General features: G+C 35.6%; 1 protein-coding gene across 5 annotated transcripts in view; it reads right to left on the reverse strand.

Moving 5' to 3' along the window:
• EXOC6B (exocyst complex component 6B) overlaps nucleotides 1–19451 on the reverse strand; it is an 870074-nt gene that overhangs the window by 205192 nt on the left and 645431 nt on the right. For all 5 annotated transcript variants that reach the window (XM_077134552.1, XM_077134551.1, XM_077134550.1 and 2 more), the window contains one exon: nucleotides 15158–15299. In XM_077134552.1, coding sequence (XP_076990667.1) covers nucleotides 15158–15299 — 142 coding nt within the window. The remainder of the gene's footprint in view (nucleotides 1–15157; nucleotides 15300–19451) is intronic.

The raw sequence follows: 19451 nt of genomic DNA on the forward strand, positions 1-19451 counted from the left end.
ATGATGATGGTGGTAGTGGTGATAACAGTGGGAGCCGCTACTAATTATTGTATAGAGTTTGCCAGCCAATGAAATAAACCTGTTTTTCATGCATTATCTCATTTGATCCTCACACCCCACTCTGTAATATGAGTTATTATGATTATTCCTATTTCAAAAATAGGGATGTGAGAGGTTAAATAATTTATGCATGGTCACACTAAAAGTAAGTGGTGACTTGAATCCATTTCTAGTTGAGCTGATTCTAAAATCTGTGTTCTTAATGACTACATTAAATTAGCTGAATATCTCAGGCTCATGGTAATGCATATAATTCCATTATGCTTTTGGGATTTAAGAAACTGGCAGCCCAGGCTTCAGACCCAAATACTCAAGGCACATTCATATTCTATCTTGTCCAGGGTTTGGTTTCTTTTAGGACCCATACAGTTCTGCCAAGGATGCACAGACAAAAGGGAAAATACCTTATGCACACACCACTGGGTAGAAAGACATAAGTGTTAATTATCTTGTCACTTGGGCTGCTTTTACACGCCTCTGTATAGTTACTTGAATTTTATGTACCATTTCTTTAAGATTTTTTAATACACCACTGAGCATATAAAGAAAAAAAAATGAGGGGGATGGGAGAGGGAAAGACATGGAAAAGAGTTCTTTTAAAGTAAAATAAATGTCCACAGAATGTTTCTTGACAGTTAGACAAGTACTGCCAATCAGAAATGAAACACTAAATTCTAAATCATTTTACTTTAGTGGCTCCAAGGTATATGGAAAATTTCAGTGGTGATGTTATGATTAATAGTGGCATAGTTATGCTCTAAAAATGTTGGTTTCAAGCTGATCTAAGGTCTGAAAGGCTATATCAAATACTGAATGGCTTTTTAGATAAGATACTTGCTCTCTGGAAGTCCTTTTGCAATGTTAACAGACTCTCTTATGTTTTCTGCCTTTCTATTACATGATCCCTCTACTTCTTAGACTTAAAGAAGGCTGGCTCTCCCCTAAAGATACCAATTCCCTTACAAGTATCTCAAACAGAAGCTGCTCATTCTTTGACATAAAATGTACTTCATAATCAAGCCATAAAATGTGTATCTTTCTTACCGTTCAGTGCTTCTTCCAGACCATCATTCATCTTTCAATACTCATATATTTCAACTTTATAACCCTCTAACTCTATCTCCTATCTCTATAAAAAATACAGTCACGTAGTCATTCAAAATCATTCACCACAGACATTGTTATGTAACCAGTGGAGTTGGTTGGTTGCCTACCCCAAAGACCTTTCCTCTTCCTCTTTATGGCCAAATGAGGGTCTAGTCTTTCTTCAAGATTCAGGGAAAGATGACTTTATATCCATATTCCAGATTCAATCTTCATTGGTTTAGCTAATCACTAGGATTCCTTCTCCTGGTCAGTAATTGGTTAGGACAGAGGAAGATGAAACAATTCTATCTAATTAGATGCAATTTCTAGAAGCAGTTCTTCCTCAGGATATTATCAAGTCTAGAAGTAATCCCAGGAACTGTGCTTATTCCTGAATGATGAGATATTAGGTGATTTTCTTCTCTTCTTGTATTTCTTCCTCCAACCCCAAAATTTTCCAAAATGAGTATGTATTATTTCTATAGAGAAAAAAGTTTTAAAAGATCTTAAAAATTCACTCATTCAGTTCTGCTACTGACCAAGCTGGAAAAAGAGAAAAAGGTCTTATCCTCCCACTGTAGAAAAACTGGAAAACTAGATAAACTATCTGAAAGGATGGTTTTAGATTTTATGTGGTCCCTAAGTGAAGGAAAACAAACAGGTGAACCTGTATAGAAGCAATTTCCAGACTGATGCAGAATGAAGGACTGGAATTCAGATAGCCAAAGCAACTAGCATTCACAGGGCCAAGTCCAGAAGGAGGAAGATTCAACAGCCCCCACATAACAACAGAAGAGTCCCAGTGAATACTTGTAGTTTGTATATGCCTGGGAAGAAACTACCAAAGGCTAGGGAAAGAACCACTGGAAAGGAAGAGGCTGAATAATTAGTGTCCTTTTACAGAAATGGACATACTTTGTGTCCCACCAACTACAGTAAAAAGATCTCCTGACACCCGAAGCATCGGGCAAAGTCCTCCACAGGGCATTGTTTTTTTTTTTTTGCATGAGCAGGACTGAGAATTGAACCCAGGTCTTCGGCATGGCAGCTGAGAATTCTGCCACTGAGCCACTGTCACACCACCCAGGGCATTGCTTTTGAACTGGGGTTAAACTAGTCCTACACTATATGCTGCTCCTGACTCACTATAAGAATAAGAAAAAGAATCCAAATGATTCAAGCAATTTCAAAAACTTAAATGCATGACAGACAAACTCTAACACTATTTAAATGAATACCACAAAATATAGTACCCAAGAACATAAAATTTATAATGTCTGGTATCCCAATAAAAATTAACAGGAATGCAAAGATGCAGGAAAACATGACCTATAATCAGGAGAAAAAGTCAATAACAGAGACAGATCTCAAAAATATGAAGATTATAGCACTAGCAGAAAGGGACTTTAAAATAATTAGTATTTTAAAATGTTGCTTATATTGAAAAAAGGATAGAAAAACATGAGTATAATGAGGAGATAAACTGAAGATATAAAAAGAACATATATGTAATGTAATATATATATAAATACATAGAGAATCCATATATATGTAATGTATATGGATTCTATAAATAAAGAACATATATAGAATCCATATATATATAAATATATTATATATATAAATCCATATATATATAGAATCCACATATCTGAAATGAAAAATACACTAGAATTGACTATAAGCAGATTAGATACTGCAAAGGGAAAGTTCAAAGAATTTAAAGACATGGCAATAGAAACTATTGAAAATGAAGCACACAGAGAAGAAAAAAAGATTGAAAAAATATTTGGGACAACATAGAAGTGTCTAGAATACCTGTATCTAGAATTAAAGGAGGGGGGAAACCGAAAAAATATTTGAAGAATTAATGGGCAAAGTTTTTTCAAATTTAATGAAAATTATAGACTTGTACAATTAGCCTCAACATATACTAAATGGAATAAAAGAAAGCCATGCAAAGGTACTTGAAAGCCATGCAAAGGTGCTTGATTTGCTTCTATCTTTTGGCAATGCCACTATGAACACTGGTGTGCAAATATTTGTTCAAATTCCTCCTCTCAATTTTGTTGGGTATATACCTAGAAGTAGTATTTCAGCGTCATGCAGTATTCTATACTTAACTATTAGAGGAACACCAGACTGTTTAACACAATTTTACTGCTCCACCATTTTACATCCTCACTAACAATGAATAAGTTCTCTTGATTCTTCATTTTTCACCAATACTTGCTATTTTCTATTTTTTAAATAGTCATTCTAGTGGATGTTAGGTGTTATCTCATTCATTTCAATTTGCATTTCCCTAACCGCTAATGATGCTGAACATCTTTTCATGTGCTTATTGGTCATTTGTATATCCTCTTTGGAGAACTATCTGTTCAAGTCCTATGGCCATTTTTAATTGGGTTTGTCTTTTTGTTATTGAGTTATAAGAGTTCTGGACATATTCTGGATAGTAAACTCTCATCAGATAGATGGTTTTCAAGTATTTCTACCATGGTGTCAGTGCTTATAACTTTCTTGACAATGCCCTTTAATGCACGGAAGTTTTTTATTCTGATGAAGTCCAATTCATTTTTTCTTTAGGACATGCTGGCTCATGTCCTAGGTGTAAACTCTAAGAACCCATCACCTAATACAAGGTCTTGAAAGTATTTTACTATGTTTTTTCCTAAGAGTTTTATAGTTTTAGCACTTATATTTGGGTCATCGATCTATTTTGAGTGAATTTTTATATATGATGTGAGGTATGGGTCCACTTTCATACTTCTGCATATGATTATCGAATTTTCCCAGCATCGTTTGTTGAAAAGACTACTCTTTCACCATTGAGCTGACTTGGGACCCTTGTCAAAATTCAATTGCACATAGGTATGTGAGCTTATTTCCAAATGCTCAATTCTATTCTGTTGGTCTAGATGTCCGTCCTTGTGCTAGTCTCACATTGTTTTGATTACTACAACTTTGCAATATGTTTTGAAATTGGGAAGTATGTGTCCTCCAATTCTGTTCTTCCTTTTCAAGATGGTTTTGGCTATTTGGGACCCCTTCTCCTTCCGTAGGAATTTGATGTTAGCTTTTCCATTTCTACAAAGAAGGTTTTAGTAATTTTGATTGGGATTTCATTGACTCCCTTATTGCTTCAGGCAGTACTGACATTTTAATGCTTTTAAGTCATCTAATTCATGAGCATGGAACATCTTAACATTTATTGAGGCCTTCTTTAATTTCTCTCAGTAACAATTTGTAGTTTTCCATGTACAAGTTCTTTAAATCCTTGGTTAAATTTACTCCTGAATATTTTACTCTTTTAGTTGCTATCATAAATCAAGTTGTTTTCTTGAGTTCCTTTCTGAATTGGTCATTAGTGCATAAAAACATCACTGATTTTTCTGTTTATCTGTACCTTGCCACTTTGTGGATTTCATATATTTGCTCTAGTAATTTCCCTGTAGCTTCCTCATGATTTTAAAAATATAGGATAATGTCATTCAAAAAGACATTTTCTTTTCCAATCTGGATTCCTTTTATTATTTTTTTTCTTGCCTAATGGTCGGGCCAGAACCTCTGGTACAATGTTGAACAGCAGTGGCGAAAGCAGGTATCCTTGTCTTGTTCCAGATTTTAGGGAAAAAGTTTGCAGTCTTTCACCATTGAGTTTTATGTTAGCTTTGGGTTTTTCGTATGTATTGTTCATCATATTAAGGAAGTTTCCTTCTATTTATAGTTTCCTGAGTGCATTTATTTAAAAAATGGGTGTTGGATATTGCCAAACGCCTTTCTGCATTAACTGAGAAGATCATGTGGTTTCCCCCTTTCATTCTATTAATGTGGTACATTACATTGAGTTTCTTATGTTGAACCACATCTGCATTTCTGGGATAAACCCCACTTAGTCATGTTGTACAATCCATTTAGTGTGCTGCTGGATACAGTTTGCTAATATTTCGTTAAGGATTTTTGCATCTATATTCAATCTATATTGGTCTGCAATTTTCTTTTCTTGTGATACCTTTTCTTGCTTTGGTTTTAGGGATCACCTTTATTTTTTGGTCTTTTTAAATGCAGTTTTATTGAGATATATTTAAACAGCATAGAAACCATCTGAAGTACACAATCACTAGTTCACAGCACCATTACGTGATTGTGCATAAAGCCCCATGATCAAATATAGAACATTTTCATTACACCAGCAAAGAAATAAAAATAGAAAATAGAATTCAAATCCTCCCATACCCCTTTATCCGCCCCCCCCCCCCCCATATTATTGGCCCATAGTGTTGTTGCGGTACATTTGTTACTACTGATGAAAAAGTATTAAAATATTATTGTTAACTATAGTCCATGGTGAGCAAAAGGTAGATTTTTCCCATATGCCCCTCTATTATTAATGCCTTAGTCATATATATGCTCTAGTTCATGAAAGAACTTTTAGTATTTGCACAGTTAATCATGGATATTGTTTACCACAAGATTCATTGTGTTACACATTTACATGTTTTAACCTCCATCTTTACTTCTAGTGACAAACATGTCTCTAAACTTCCCCTTCCAACACACTCACACATGATTCAGCAATGCTATTTATTCTGACAATAATGTGCTACTTTCACCTCTGTCCATATCAAAACACAGTGAAGCTGAGCATCTTTTCATGTGCCTCTTAGCCATCTGTATTTCATCTTTGGAGAAATGTCTATTCATGCACTTTGCCCATTTTTAAATTTGGTTCTTTTGTCTTTTTGTTGTTGAGTTGTAGGATTTCTTTATACATACTAGATATCAAACTTCTATCAGATATTTCCAAATATTTTCTACCATTGAGTTGGTAGCCTTTTTATCCTTTTGACAAAGTCCTTTGAAGTACTGAACTATTAAGCAGTCATTCCTCAGTCTATATCCTGGTAACCTATATGCTATATTTTGTGTCTATGAGTTTATATATTATAATTAGTTCATATCAGTGACAGCATAAAATATTTGTCCTTTTTTTGTCTGATATTTCACTAAACATAATATCCTCAAGATTTATACCCATGTTGCCACATGCTTCAGGATTTCATTCCTTCTCACTGCTGAATAACATTCCATTATATGTATAAACTACGTTTTGTTTATACATTCATCTGTTGATGGACACTTAGGTTGCTTCTTTTGGCAACTTTGAATAATGCCACTACGAACATCAGTGTACAAATGTCACAATGTTCCTGCTTTCAGATCTTCCAGCTATATCCCAAGCAGTGGAATGCCAGATTATAAGGCAACTCTATACTTAACTTTCTAAGGAACTGCTAAACTGTCTTCCACAGTGGCCATACCATTTTAAATTCCTATCAGCAGTGAATAAGTGCTCTGGTTTGAAAATGTTATGTACCCCAGAAAAGCCATGTTCTTCTAATCTATTCTTGCGGGTATAGACCTATTGTGAGCAGGACATTTTGATTAGGCTATTTCCATGGAGATGTGACCCACTCAATTCAAGGTGGGTCTTACTTGTCTTTACTGGAGTCCTTTGTGAGAGGGTAAAAAGACAGTAAAAGCCGAGAGAGCTCAAAGACATTTACAGAGAGACAGAAACATCCTGGGAGAAACAAGCAAGGACATATAGAAATCCAGAAACATTTTGGAGAGAAGGACCAGTCATCAAGCGCCTTCCACAGAGGAATGCTTTCCTCAAAAAAAGTATCTCCTTCTTGATGCCTTAATTCAGACATTTTAATGGACTTAGAACTGTACATTTGTAGCTTAATAAATCCCCTTTGCAAAACCTAATCCATTTCTGGTATATTGATTCTGGCAGCTTTAGCAAACTGAAACAATTTTGGCACCTAGAAGTGGGGTGCTGCTGAGTTTGCAAATACCAAACATATTCAAACAGCTTTTAAAATGGATAAGAGGAAGATTCTGAAAAAATTATGAGAAACTAAATAGGAAAGACCTAGAATACTTTGAAGAGACTACTGGACTCTTCAAATTGTAGAAATATGGACTTTAAACACACTTACAAAGAAGACTTCGATAGAAATGATGAATGTGTTATAAACTGGAAGAAAAGCTACCCTTGTTTTAAAGTGGCAGAGAATTCGGCAAAATTGAGTCTGGGTGTTAGAGAGAAAGAATTTGAAAGTGAGAATTTTCTTAGCTGAAAAGATTTCCAAATTAAATGTGGAAAATGCAGCTTTCTCCTTGCAGGTTATATAAATATGTGAGAAGAAAAGGATATGCTGAATTCTTGGGTACAAAGAAACCAGAAATTGATGGTTTAGAAAACTGAGTTTCCAGAAGGTGAGCCCCCAGAGAATAAAGTCCAATATGAGGAGTGGACCAGCAAGCCATGTCAAGACAAGCCAGGATTAGAAATGGAGTTATCCAGAAAGGACTCATGGAAAGTCCTATTGTGTGATTACTGTGCGATAGTTGGGACCCCTATATACTGCATGTAAATCAATAGGGTTTTTAAATTTGTTTGTTTTTTGTAATATCTGTATGAATAGAACCACTGCCAGTCAGGACTTTCAGTCTATCTCTTTTAGAGACAGAAAAGAGACAGATTGAAGGAAAAATTACTTCAAAGGCAGAACCAGTGAAGCCAAGGTCTGGAGCTAAGAAACTTCAGCCCAGAAGAGCAGACCCACCCATGTATGTGGAAAGGGCAGGTTTGCCCTGGAGTTTGCATAGTGGGGGCCTTCTGTCCCATTGTTTAGGAAGAGCGTTGCCCCAGGCCTCAGAGGGTAGAGTACATTCCCCGGGGATTGGGGAGTACCTGGTCATGAACCGACTATTCAGAGAGGGGTAAATCTGTGCCCCAAGAGGCAGAGAGTCTGGGTGCTACTCAGATGCTTAAGGAGAGCATGGAGAACAAGGTGGTCTCCCCAGTGCTCCCCAATGTTGTAACCCTCACCCCAGAGCTTGGAGAGAGCAGGGCTACTGTACCCACCTTGAAGAGGGTGGGACTGCCACTCTCTCAAGCCCCAAGGATAAAAAACATCTTTCTGTAGATGATGCTCAGACTTTAAAATCTAATGGGGGTGCACAGGTGGTTCAGTGGTAGAATGCTCACCTTTCATGCGGGAGACCCTAGTTCAATTCCCGGACCATGTACCCAAAAAAACAAAACAAAACAAATCTAATGGAGTTTGGTTTTACTTCCTCTTATCTTCCTCTTATCCATTTAAAAAACTGTTCAAACATGTTTGGTAAACCCTGCAGATTTTTGGGAACTGTTTAGGAACTTTGACCCCTGTTTTCTTTCCAGTTTCTCCCTATGGAAATGGGGATATTTATCTTATAACTGTCCTTCCTTTGTACATTGGAAGTAGACAACTTGTTTTACAATTTGTAGGTCCACAGCCAGGGGGGAGTTTTGCAATAGGATAAACCACGTCTTTAAATGATTTTTCTAAGACTTTGTACTTAATTTGTTACTGAAGTAATTTAAGTTTTCATGATATTGTGATGGAATTAATATATTTAGTATATGGAAATAACGTGTCTTTTTGGGGTCCTGAGGGTGGAGTGTGCTCGTCTGAATTTGTTATGTAACCCAGAAAAGATGATTTCTTTTAATCCATTCTTATGGGGACAGTCTTGTTGTGGGTGGGACCTATTAATTAAGTAGTATCCATAGAGATGTGACTCACTCAGTTCAAAGTGGGTCTTAATGTGTCACTGGAATCCTTTAAGAGAGTTCATGAAGAGAGAAAGCAGAGACAGAAATACCCCAGGAGAAACAAGCAGGGACCCACAGAAGCCCAGAGACATTTAGGAAAGAAGGACCAGCAGACAGTGCCATATGCCTTCCCATGTGATAGAGGAACCCCAGATGCCAACAGCCTCTCCTCACAGCATGTATCTTCCTCTTGATGCCTTAATAGGACATTTTCATGGCCTTAGAACTATAAATTTGCAACCTAATAAATTTCCACTGAAAAAGCCAACCTGTTTCTGGTATATTGCACTCCTGCAGCTTTAGAAAACCAGAACAACATGTGTTTCAATTTCACCACATCTTCACCAACACTTGTAGTTGTCTGTTTGTAGATCAACTGGTATAGAACTCACATCTTAATGACATTTAGCCTTCCAATCCATGAACATGGAATGCCTTTCTATTTATTCAGGTCTTCTTTGATTTCTTTTAGTAATGTTTTGTAGTCTTCTGTGTTCAAGTCCTTTACATCCTTGGTTTGGTTTATTCCTCGATATTTGATTCTTTTAGGTGATTTCGTAAATGGAAAATTTTTTCTTGACTACCTCCTTGGATAGCTCATTACAAGTGTATAGAAACACCATTGATTTTTGCACATTAATCTTGTATCCTGCCACTTTGCTGAACTCACTTATTTGCTCAAATAGCTTTGCTGTCTCTCTTTTTTTTTTTTTGATTTTCTAAATATAGGATAATGCCATTTGAAAACAGTAACAGTTATACTTCTTCCTTTCCAATTTGGGTGCCTTTTATTTCTTTTTCTTAGCTAGAACTTCTAGTACAATGTTGAATAGCAGTGGTGACAGTGGGCATCTTTGTCTTATTTCTGGTCTTAGAGGGAAAGCTTTCAGTCTCTCATCATTATGATGTCAACTGTAGATTTTTCATATATGTCTTTTATCATGGTGAGGAAACTTCCTTCAATGCCTACATTTTGAAGTATTCTTATCAAAGGATGTTAAATTCTGTCAAATCAAGACGATCATATGGTTTTTCCATTTTAATTTGTTAATGTGGTATATTACATTAATTGATTTTCTAGTTGAACCACCCTTGCATAGCTGGAATAAAACCCACTTGGTCATGGTGTATAATTCTTTTAATATGCTGTTGGATTCTATCTGTAACAATTTTGTTGAGGATTTTTGTATCTATATTCATTAGAGAGATTTGTCTGAAGTTTTCTTTTTTGTAGTATTTTTTTATCAGTTTTGGTATTAGGGTAATGTTGGCTTCATAGAATGAGTTAGTGTTCATCTTCAATTTTTTGGAAGCGTTTGAGCAGGAATGGTATTAATTCTTCCTGGAATGCTTGTCAAAATTCTCTTGAAAAGCCATCTGGCACTAGGCTTTTCTTTGTAGGTTTTTGATGACTGATTTGATCTTTTTACTTGTGATTGGTTTGTTGAGGTCTTCTGTTTTGTCTTGAGTCAGTGTACATTATTTATGTGTTTGCAGGAAGTTTTCCATTTCATATAAGTTGTCTAGCTTGTTGGCCTCCAGTCATTCATAGTGATCAATTAGGATCTTTTTCACTTCTTCGGGGTCCATAGTAATGCCCTTCTCATTTCTGATTTTATTTGCAGTTTCTCTTGTTTTGTTTTTGTCAGTCTAGCTAAGGGTTTGTTGATTTTATTGATTTCTTCAAAGAACTAACTTTGGTTTTGTTGATTCTCTCTATTGCTTTTTTTTTTTTAATTCTCCATTTCATCAATTTCTGCTCTACCCTGTTATCGCTTTCCCTCTGCTTACTTTGGGGTTATTTTGCTGTTCATTCTCTAGTTTCTCCAGTTGTTCAGTCAGGTCATTGCTTTTAGCTCTTTCCTCCTTTTGAATATAGGCATTTAGGGCTATAAATTTCCATCTAAGCACTGCCTTTGCTTCATCCCGTAAGTTTTGATACACTGTGTTCTAATTTTCATTAGTCTTGAGATATTGATTTCTCTTGCAATTTCTTCTTTGAAGAATATACATGTTTATATGTTGTTTTGATTTGGTAATACAAAATGAATTTAAAAAAAAGTAAAAAGCATATTATTTAATCTCCATGTATTTGAGTATTTTCTGGTTCTCCCTTTGTTATTGTTTTCCAGCTTCATTCCATTATGATCAGAGAGTACTTTATATGATTTCAATCTTTTTAATTTATCAAGACTTGTTTTATGCCACAGCATGTGGTCTATCCTTGAGAATGTTCCATGAGTATTTGAGAAGATTGCCTATCCTGCTGTTTTGGGATGCAGTGGTTCCACATATCTGTTATGTCTAGTTCATTTTTCATATTATTTAGGTTCTCTGTTTCTTTCTTGATATTCTGTTCAGTTGTTTTTTCTATTGGACAGAGAGGTCTCCCACTAATAAATATATTACCCCCTTCAGTTTTGTCATTGTTTGCCCCATGTACTTTGGGGCACCTTGATTAGGAGCACAGATGTTTATGATTGTTATTTCTTCCTGTGGAATTGCCCCTTTTATTACTATATAGTGTATCTTTACCTCTTGTAACATTGTTTTACATTTAAAGTCTATTTTATCTGATATTAGTATAGCTACCCCAGCTTTCTTTTGGTTACTACTTGTATGGGATATCTTTTTTCATCGTTTCATTTTCAACCTATTTGCATCTTCGGGTCTAAGATGAGTATCTTGTAAACAGCATATAAAGGGGATCATATTTTTTAATCCACTCTGCCAATCTGTGTTTTTTTTTTTTTTTTTTTTTTTTTTTTTTAAAGGAAAGACAGAGAGAAGGAAGGAAGGATAGAAGGAAGGAAGGAAGGAAGAAAGGGAAACATCTTTAAACATTTTCTTGTTTTATTGTATTTTGTTTTTCTGTTTTTGTTACATGGGCTGGGGCCGGGAATCGAACCGAGGTCCTCCGGCATAGCAGGCAAGCACTTTGCCCGCTGAGCCACCGCGGCCCGCCCAATCTGTGTTTTTTGATTGAGGAGTTTCATCCATTAACATTTAAAGTTATTACTAAAGGCAGTTCTTTGTTCAACCATCTTATCCCTTGGTTTTTGTCATATCTAATTTTTTCTCTCTTTTTATCCTTTAAGTTACTCTTACTAGTGTTCTTCAATTCTAAACCCTCTTACAGATCTCTCTCCTGTCTTTTCTTTGCATCCAGCAGTTCCCAAAGGGTTGGTCTCTTAATAATAAACTCTCTTAACTTCTGTTTATCTGTGAATATTTTAAACTCTTTCTCATTTTTGAAGGACAGCTTTGCTGGACTGAGAATTCTTGTCTGGCAATTTTTCTCTTTCAATACTATAAATACATCACAGATATACGAGAAATCACTTAGTCTTATGTGACTTCCCGTGTATGTGGTAATTGCTTTTCTCTTGCTGCTTTCAAAATTTTCTCCTTCTCTTCAGCATCTGACAGTCTGATATTATGTGTCTTGGAGAGGGTCTATTCAGATATATTCTGTTTAGAGTATACTGGGCTTCTTGGATTTGCATATTTAAGTCTTCTATAAGAGTTGGGAAATTTTCAGCCATTATTTCTTTGAATATTCTTCCTGGCCCTTTTCCCTTCTCTTCTGCGACACCCATGATGTGTATAACTGTATGCTTTGTGTTGTCAACATTTTCCTGAGACCCTACCTAAATTTTTCCATTTTTTCCTCCATTTCGTTTGTCTGTTCAAATTCAGTTGATCTGTCTTCTAGCACACTGATCCTTTCTTTCACCTCTTCAAATCTGCTGTTGCATGTAACCAGTATATATGCTCACTGAGTGTCTTCTTAATATCCTTTAGTTCTTTATACACATATTCCTTCATTTCTCTGAATTAATTCAGGAGATTTGTTGCACATCTTTGAACAGTTGTTCCAGATTCTGTAATTCCTCCAAATTTTTTTATCTGTTCCTTTGGGCCATTTCTTCTTGAGTTTTAACATGCCTTGTGGGTTTGCGTGTTTGTTTGTGTGTTGTATGTGTGTGTGTGTGTGTGTGATATCTGTTCATCTGATTATCATGATGGGTCTATTCTGACGGTTGATTTTTCTCTTTGGTCTAGGGTTTAGTTATTGCCTGGGTTTGTATTAGGGCACTGCTTTGACAGTTGGGGCATCCATATATTTCAGTCAAAACTGGGCCAGGTACCAGTACAGGAAATACAGACCAGCTCCAGTAGGTCTGCAGTTCTCCTGACTTTCTAGCCTGCCCAGCAGATGGCATTATTTGGTGACTTATTTGTCCTCAGAAGCTGCTTACCTCCTGGTGCCCAGGTAGTGTCTGACCATGCAGGGCTAAGAGTGCAGAATTCCTGTGCCTGGACTTTGTTGGCCATGATCTGGCTCAATATGGGGCTGTTTCCCTCATTGTACTTGCAGCAGAGGACTCCTCCAGCTGCCCTGTCTACAGCCATCCTCCAGGCAATGATCAGGCCACCTGCTGCTGTTTCACTTAAGGATAAAGGATAGGTACCAGGACTGAGGACTGGAAATATAGTCTCCATCCATGTTTTCTCGACTCATCAACCCTCACTGACCTGGGCCTTGAAATGTCCTTTCCTGTCCCTCAGGCCCCAAAACAGTTGATTTGGGCAGTTTTTGCTTGGCTACTTTCTGTTTTTAGGGAATATTTTGTGGTTCCCTCTCTGATCCTCCATTTTGGAAATTCCTCCTTGCTGCCCTTTTGTATTTCGCCCTTCCCTTTACTTAAGTCCTGCCGTGGGTCCCTGTGGGTTTGGGTCTCTGTGTCTGGATATAGGTGGAGATCTGTCTCACTGCTGTGAGAGATTTTATAGTCTGTGTCCTTGGTGGGAGGTGGGAGGGACCCCAGCTGCTGCCTCTGTGCACTTCCTGAGGTGTGCGAGATTTCTAGGACTACTTCTCTGCATTGTTCCCTACTCTCTGGTACCCTGTTGCACAAAGCCAGCTGCCTCACCAACACTGATATCCAATTTCTGTTTTGTTTTGTGTGTAATCACTGTTCTTTGTGTTCTACTTTTTTGTGCCGTTATCTGAGTAGTGCTCCCAGAATGAAAGTTAAGATTAATGTGAAACTCAAATTGTACATTTCCTTTCTGCAGTCAAATGCATGAAAAGAATTACTTCATATAGTTTATCCAGCTTTACAGTTGTTTATGAGAGAAGGGTAAGTTTGATACCTGGTACTCTGTTATTCTGTGATGGATACTTTTTAAAAATTAAGTTCCTATTAATATCTTTTAAATTAAAAATAGCATAACCAATAAAATTTTAACTTTTAACCATCAGAGTCAACCAAGAGAATCTAACAAGCAATAAAAATAAAAAGATGTTTTGGAGATATTAGCAGATCCAAGTAATTTTCTACTATTTTAATTTTCTTAGAACCAGAAAAATTTTCCAAGAGCCATATAATCTTAAAATTCTTTTTCATTTTCCACTGACAGCACAGTGAAGAACTCTTCATTCCTACCTTCTTCCTTTCTAGCCAAATCCTAATCTTGTGTTCAATCCCAAGTGGATAATTCATGATGAATCAACTATGCCAATAATGACATTATTCTGTCACTTGGGCAGATACTCTATTTTTCAGCCTCTATTAAAGCTGGAAGTAGCCATGTAACTGTGTTCTAGCCAATGAGACATAAAGGTAAGTTTGTTAGGGGGCTCCTGAAAAGGTGTAGTTTTTCTTCATGAAGGGAACAGGTAAGGCTGGCCACATTCCTGTCTTGAATGGGGGATTTCTTCTGACTACAATATATATGGGGATGAAAAGTCCACACTCCAGTGATGGCAGAAGAGAAGGATCAAAAGAGTATAGGTCTACCATGATATCCTTGAGCAATTAAATCAATATAGCAATTGATTGCCTCTGAGAAAAATAAAACCAATTTGCTTAAACAACTCTGTTTAAAGTTTTCTGTTTCCTGTAATAGAAAGCCTTCTGATTCATAAATGCACACACCATTGGTTCTATAGATTAAGAAGAGTTCGTAGATAATATATGTAATACATATAAAAAAGGAAATGATTGGGAATGCATTCTTTTGAAGTCTTTGGACCATTCAGGTTTTCTGTAGTGTCCATTAAATGCATATCTATTTTATATTCCCCTCTAGAATGCAAGCTTCCTTGAGGCCAGAGATCTGTTGTGTTTAAGTATGGCTAGACACTTTTGGTTGTTCAAATTAGCTCACTGATAGACTTTATTTCTAGATGTTATCTTAACATCCCTTAAGTCATTTCTGTCATGTAGGTATTTTTGTACTCCACCAGGAACAAGGAACTCAGAGACCTAAAGCATTTTTTCACAGAAGTGAGTATGCACCTAAGACAAATAAGCAAATGTGTCTTACGTTCACATTCTCTGACATCCAAGTTGAACTGCTGTAGTGCTCCCAAGGTGAGTTGCCTTACTTCAGCTTCCAGCAAAAGTTGCATCAAGGATGTGGCTAAATGCTTGCAAGCTGACATACATGCTGTCTGGGCCACCTTTCCCTGAAACACAAGGGTATAAATCATAATGTTAATGGGTGAAAATTGAAAATTCCAATAAAAATTAAAATCACTTATTTTTCAATTAGCGTTTTCTCTAGGGTTCTCTCCATTATGATACCCTTGTATTCAAATAATCTTGGAATTTATAGCACTGGATGGCAACCACATTAAATATTAACTCAAATGCCATTAGTCTGAGTAGCTAAACACTAAGCTAAAATTTATAAAGCCCAGATATTTTGTCAAAAAGTACTTCGGGAACATTCCACAGAGAATACATTTCAAAAATCCACTTCCCCCAAATCCATAATTCTTAAAAACAGGAAATGTAAATGTAAACAACAATCTTCAGCTTATCTAGAAACCAAAATATTTACTGCCTTATGATTTAATGCACATAAAACTAAAAGAATGGCTTAAAATAAAGTTTCTTGAAAAAAGAAAGTGTGAATTTTCTTTTCTGAAAAAATGAACATAAACTCTATGACCATAAACTCTAACTGAATATAAAATGTAGATACTAAAATTAATATTTTACTATATTAAAGGATTCAAAGCATTTTACATTTAGAGTACAATATCTAAGACCCAGATCCAAATTATACATTGTAAAAGATATATCCACTTTTTGAAACAGATTATTTATTATCATCTATTCTGAAATAGGATAATACGTTTTAGAAAGTCTGAGTTCTCAAATTAGTCTGTGAATCCTTCTTTTTTGAAATGTGAAATATTTTATCCATCCAAAACAGATGAATATGATCAGCACTTATGCACCCATTAAACATTAGAAATACACTTTAAACCTCATGTGATCTCTTCAATCATTTTTCTCCTTTTCTCCAGAGATTTTAGGTATTCTATGCATACTTAGCAAATGCTATTATGATAATTATATAACCAGAAATAATATTTTGCATATTTTGAAACTTTCTGTAAATGGTATCATAATGAAATGTACTCTTCTGCTTTCATGGTTAGATAGAACAAATGTAAAAATTCCTTTGCTTGATATGTGTAGCTGCAATTCATTCCTTTAATTGTTCCTTAGAATTCTGTTTTAGGAGAATACCAAAACTTGCTTTTCTGTTGGAGATTTAGGTTGTTTCCTTTCTTCTTCTTTTTTTTTCTATTATAAGCAGTGTAGGTTATAGACTATTCTAGTTATATTAAGAAATCATGAAAAGGCCAGATTCCGACTACAGTGTTCCATTTTCATGCTTTTTTTATTCCATATGTTTCTACTGGGCCAGGGTTTCACATCAAAGTAGCAGGCTTTAAATCGCATAATGGGTTGAATTGTGACCCCTCAAAAGTCCTAATCCCTAGCACCTCAGAGTGTGACCTTATTTGGAAATAGGATTGTTACAGATGAAATTAGGCAAATTAAAATGAAGTCATAGTAGAGTAGCGCGGTCCTTTAATCCAATATGATGTGTCTTTATAGGAAGAGGAGATAAGACACAGACAGGTACAGAGCAGAGCATGCTATGCGATAACTGAGGGAGAGACTGCCAGAGAATGTAGGCAATCCACTCTCAGGAGCCAGAATTATACGGAATAAGGCTCTTCCCTATAGACATAAGGGGAAGCATGGCCCTACTGATATGTTGATTTCAGACTTCCAGCCCCCAGAACTGTAAGACAATGAATTTCTTTGTGTTAAGCCACCACATTTGTGGTACTTTATTACAGCAGTCCCAAAACAAATGGGAAAAAATAATACCACGGTAAATATTTAAATTTTCATACCTTTTCTATACCAGAAAATTCCCTAAGGATTGCTTATGGAACCTAGTAAAGTGAGATATTGCAACATTATGATTCATAATACATTTATACGCATAATACATTATATGTATAATGAAGAAGAACATAGGTAGAACCCAGAATCCCAAATATCTATCTATAAATTGCTTCCCTGAGGTATGTTCTGATTTATAATGTTCCCAGATATTTCTGGGAAATTCACTACATTGCATATTCACCGGTATTAAGTACTATTATAAATTGTTTTACTAAATAAATAAAAGAAATACTTCGTTTTTTGTCTTCGATTACTTCATGAGTTTGAATATTTTTAAGTGTTTATTATTTGACTAAATTATTATTTGATAGTATAACTAGAGAATAGCAAACTATGATCTATATACTGTAAATATTTATCATCTATCTAGTTCTGCTTGTATGTTCCAATGATCCTCATTTTGTGGCTTAAGAAAACAAATGGAGATACTTAAGTTAGGGAGTAAGTAAGACCAAGTGGGAAGAGGCAACGGAGGTATGAAGATTCCCAAAGACAAAAGTCATATTATAAAACAAACCCACATTAAAAGTTTATTTAAACCCACTGGAGACCTGGGACAGGAAATCTCCAAAGAATCATACTGTTCAACATAGTTGTCAGGCTTTGCCCAAAGTGAATTCTCAAAAGGATCAGATTAGAAGTGTGAAAAGTCTCATGTGTTTTCAAGAATGAGAACAGGAGTGGAGCGAAAGAATTAAGGATAAGACTAAAGCAGAAGTCCAGAGACAGCAACACTGATCTCTTGGATACTACTGTATGCTAAACACCTACATGCAAGCACTTGATATCTTACGTTATTCCACTTAAACTTCATGATCACCCCAAATTTGTATCTTTCCACAAAACCATCACCTAAAAAGAGGAAGTCAATGAATGTAGTACACTGGAATAATTGGACTAAACATGTCCAGAGAATAGCAGGATAAGAATAACAGGCGACCTAAGAACAGGCTAAGCCCAAATAGCTGAGATAGTAGTAATTCAGGAGCCAACTCTTCAAATATTGAGCATTTGCTAAACATACTTTCTAACTTATGGCCCAATATTTTTATCTAGACCAAGATAGATATTTAATGGACCCATTAAGCTAAATTTGGGAATACTGAGAAAACCAGAGTTAAAAAGCCCAACAAAGCTGCAGGCGGAGAAGACAGCATTTGAAAGATTTGTTTCAGTGGTCCAAACAGATTTGCCAAGGAGAACCAAAGCTGGTCAGCAGGAAAAGAAAATCAAATAGATAGCTTAGAGTAAAAAAGACCCAAATTTGAACTTTTATCTCTACCACTTGTTAGCTGTGTGGTTTCGGGTAAGTTGGTGGACACTTTTGACCCATTACTCACCTGAAGATATTAAATAGCTTGCCAACTTTAACATGAAAAGTACATACTGGGTTTTAATCAATAGAACCAAATGCATATATACCAGATCATATGTATATTACTCTGGCATACTAGGTTATTTAATTGCCCCTCCTCCTACCCAGTCACTTTCTACTCTACTTTCCCTCAAACTAATTCTTTACTTCTAAATCAGCATGTTTTTTAAATTTCTTTTACTTACCTAGTATACTAGCTAACTCCAATAAGATACTGAATTGGGGTGCTGAGAGCAGACATATTTCCCTTGTCTCTGATTTTGCAGTGAAAATATTCAGTACTATCAAACAAAATGGTAGCTGTATATTTTTCATAGATACCCTTTATTATTTAAATAAGACTATATTAGACTGCTGATTTTTTCAAGAATGGGTGATCAATTTTGTTAAATGTTTTCTCTGTATCTAGTGAGATAATCACATGGCTATTTTAGTACATTTTTTATTAACGTGGTGAATTATACCAATTTTGTATATTAAACCAACTTTACATTTATGTAATATATCCCACTTAGCTCACTGTCATTTCTTATTTTATTTATTTATTTTTATTTCATTTTCATCTCTTTTATTTAATGCTGGATTTCACTTGCTACTACTGTACTAAAGTTTTTTGAGCTCGTATTAAAGATATTGCTCTGCAGCTTTCTGTTCTTGCAATAGTCTTTATCTAATTTTGCTATAAGGTAATGTTGGTCTCATAAAATAAGGTTAGAATTTTGTTTCCTCACATCGCTATTTTGTGCAAGATTTTGTATAGGAATGGTTTAGATTTTTCCATAAATGTTCAATAGAATTCACTAGTGAAGTAATCTGAGCCTGGAGTTTCCTTTTGGAAGGATTTTTAATACAAATTCAATTACTTTATTAGAGTTAAATTTATCCCAGATATTCTATTTTTTTTTCTTGATCTAGGTTTTATAATTTGTATCTTTCAAAGAATTCAGCCAAGTTAGCTATATTGTCA

This window comes from Tamandua tetradactyla, chromosome 17 (assembly GCF_023851605.1).
Source record: "Tamandua tetradactyla isolate mTamTet1 chromosome 17, mTamTet1.pri, whole genome shotgun sequence".
NCBI lineage: Eukaryota > Metazoa > Chordata > Mammalia > Pilosa > Myrmecophagidae > Tamandua > Tamandua tetradactyla.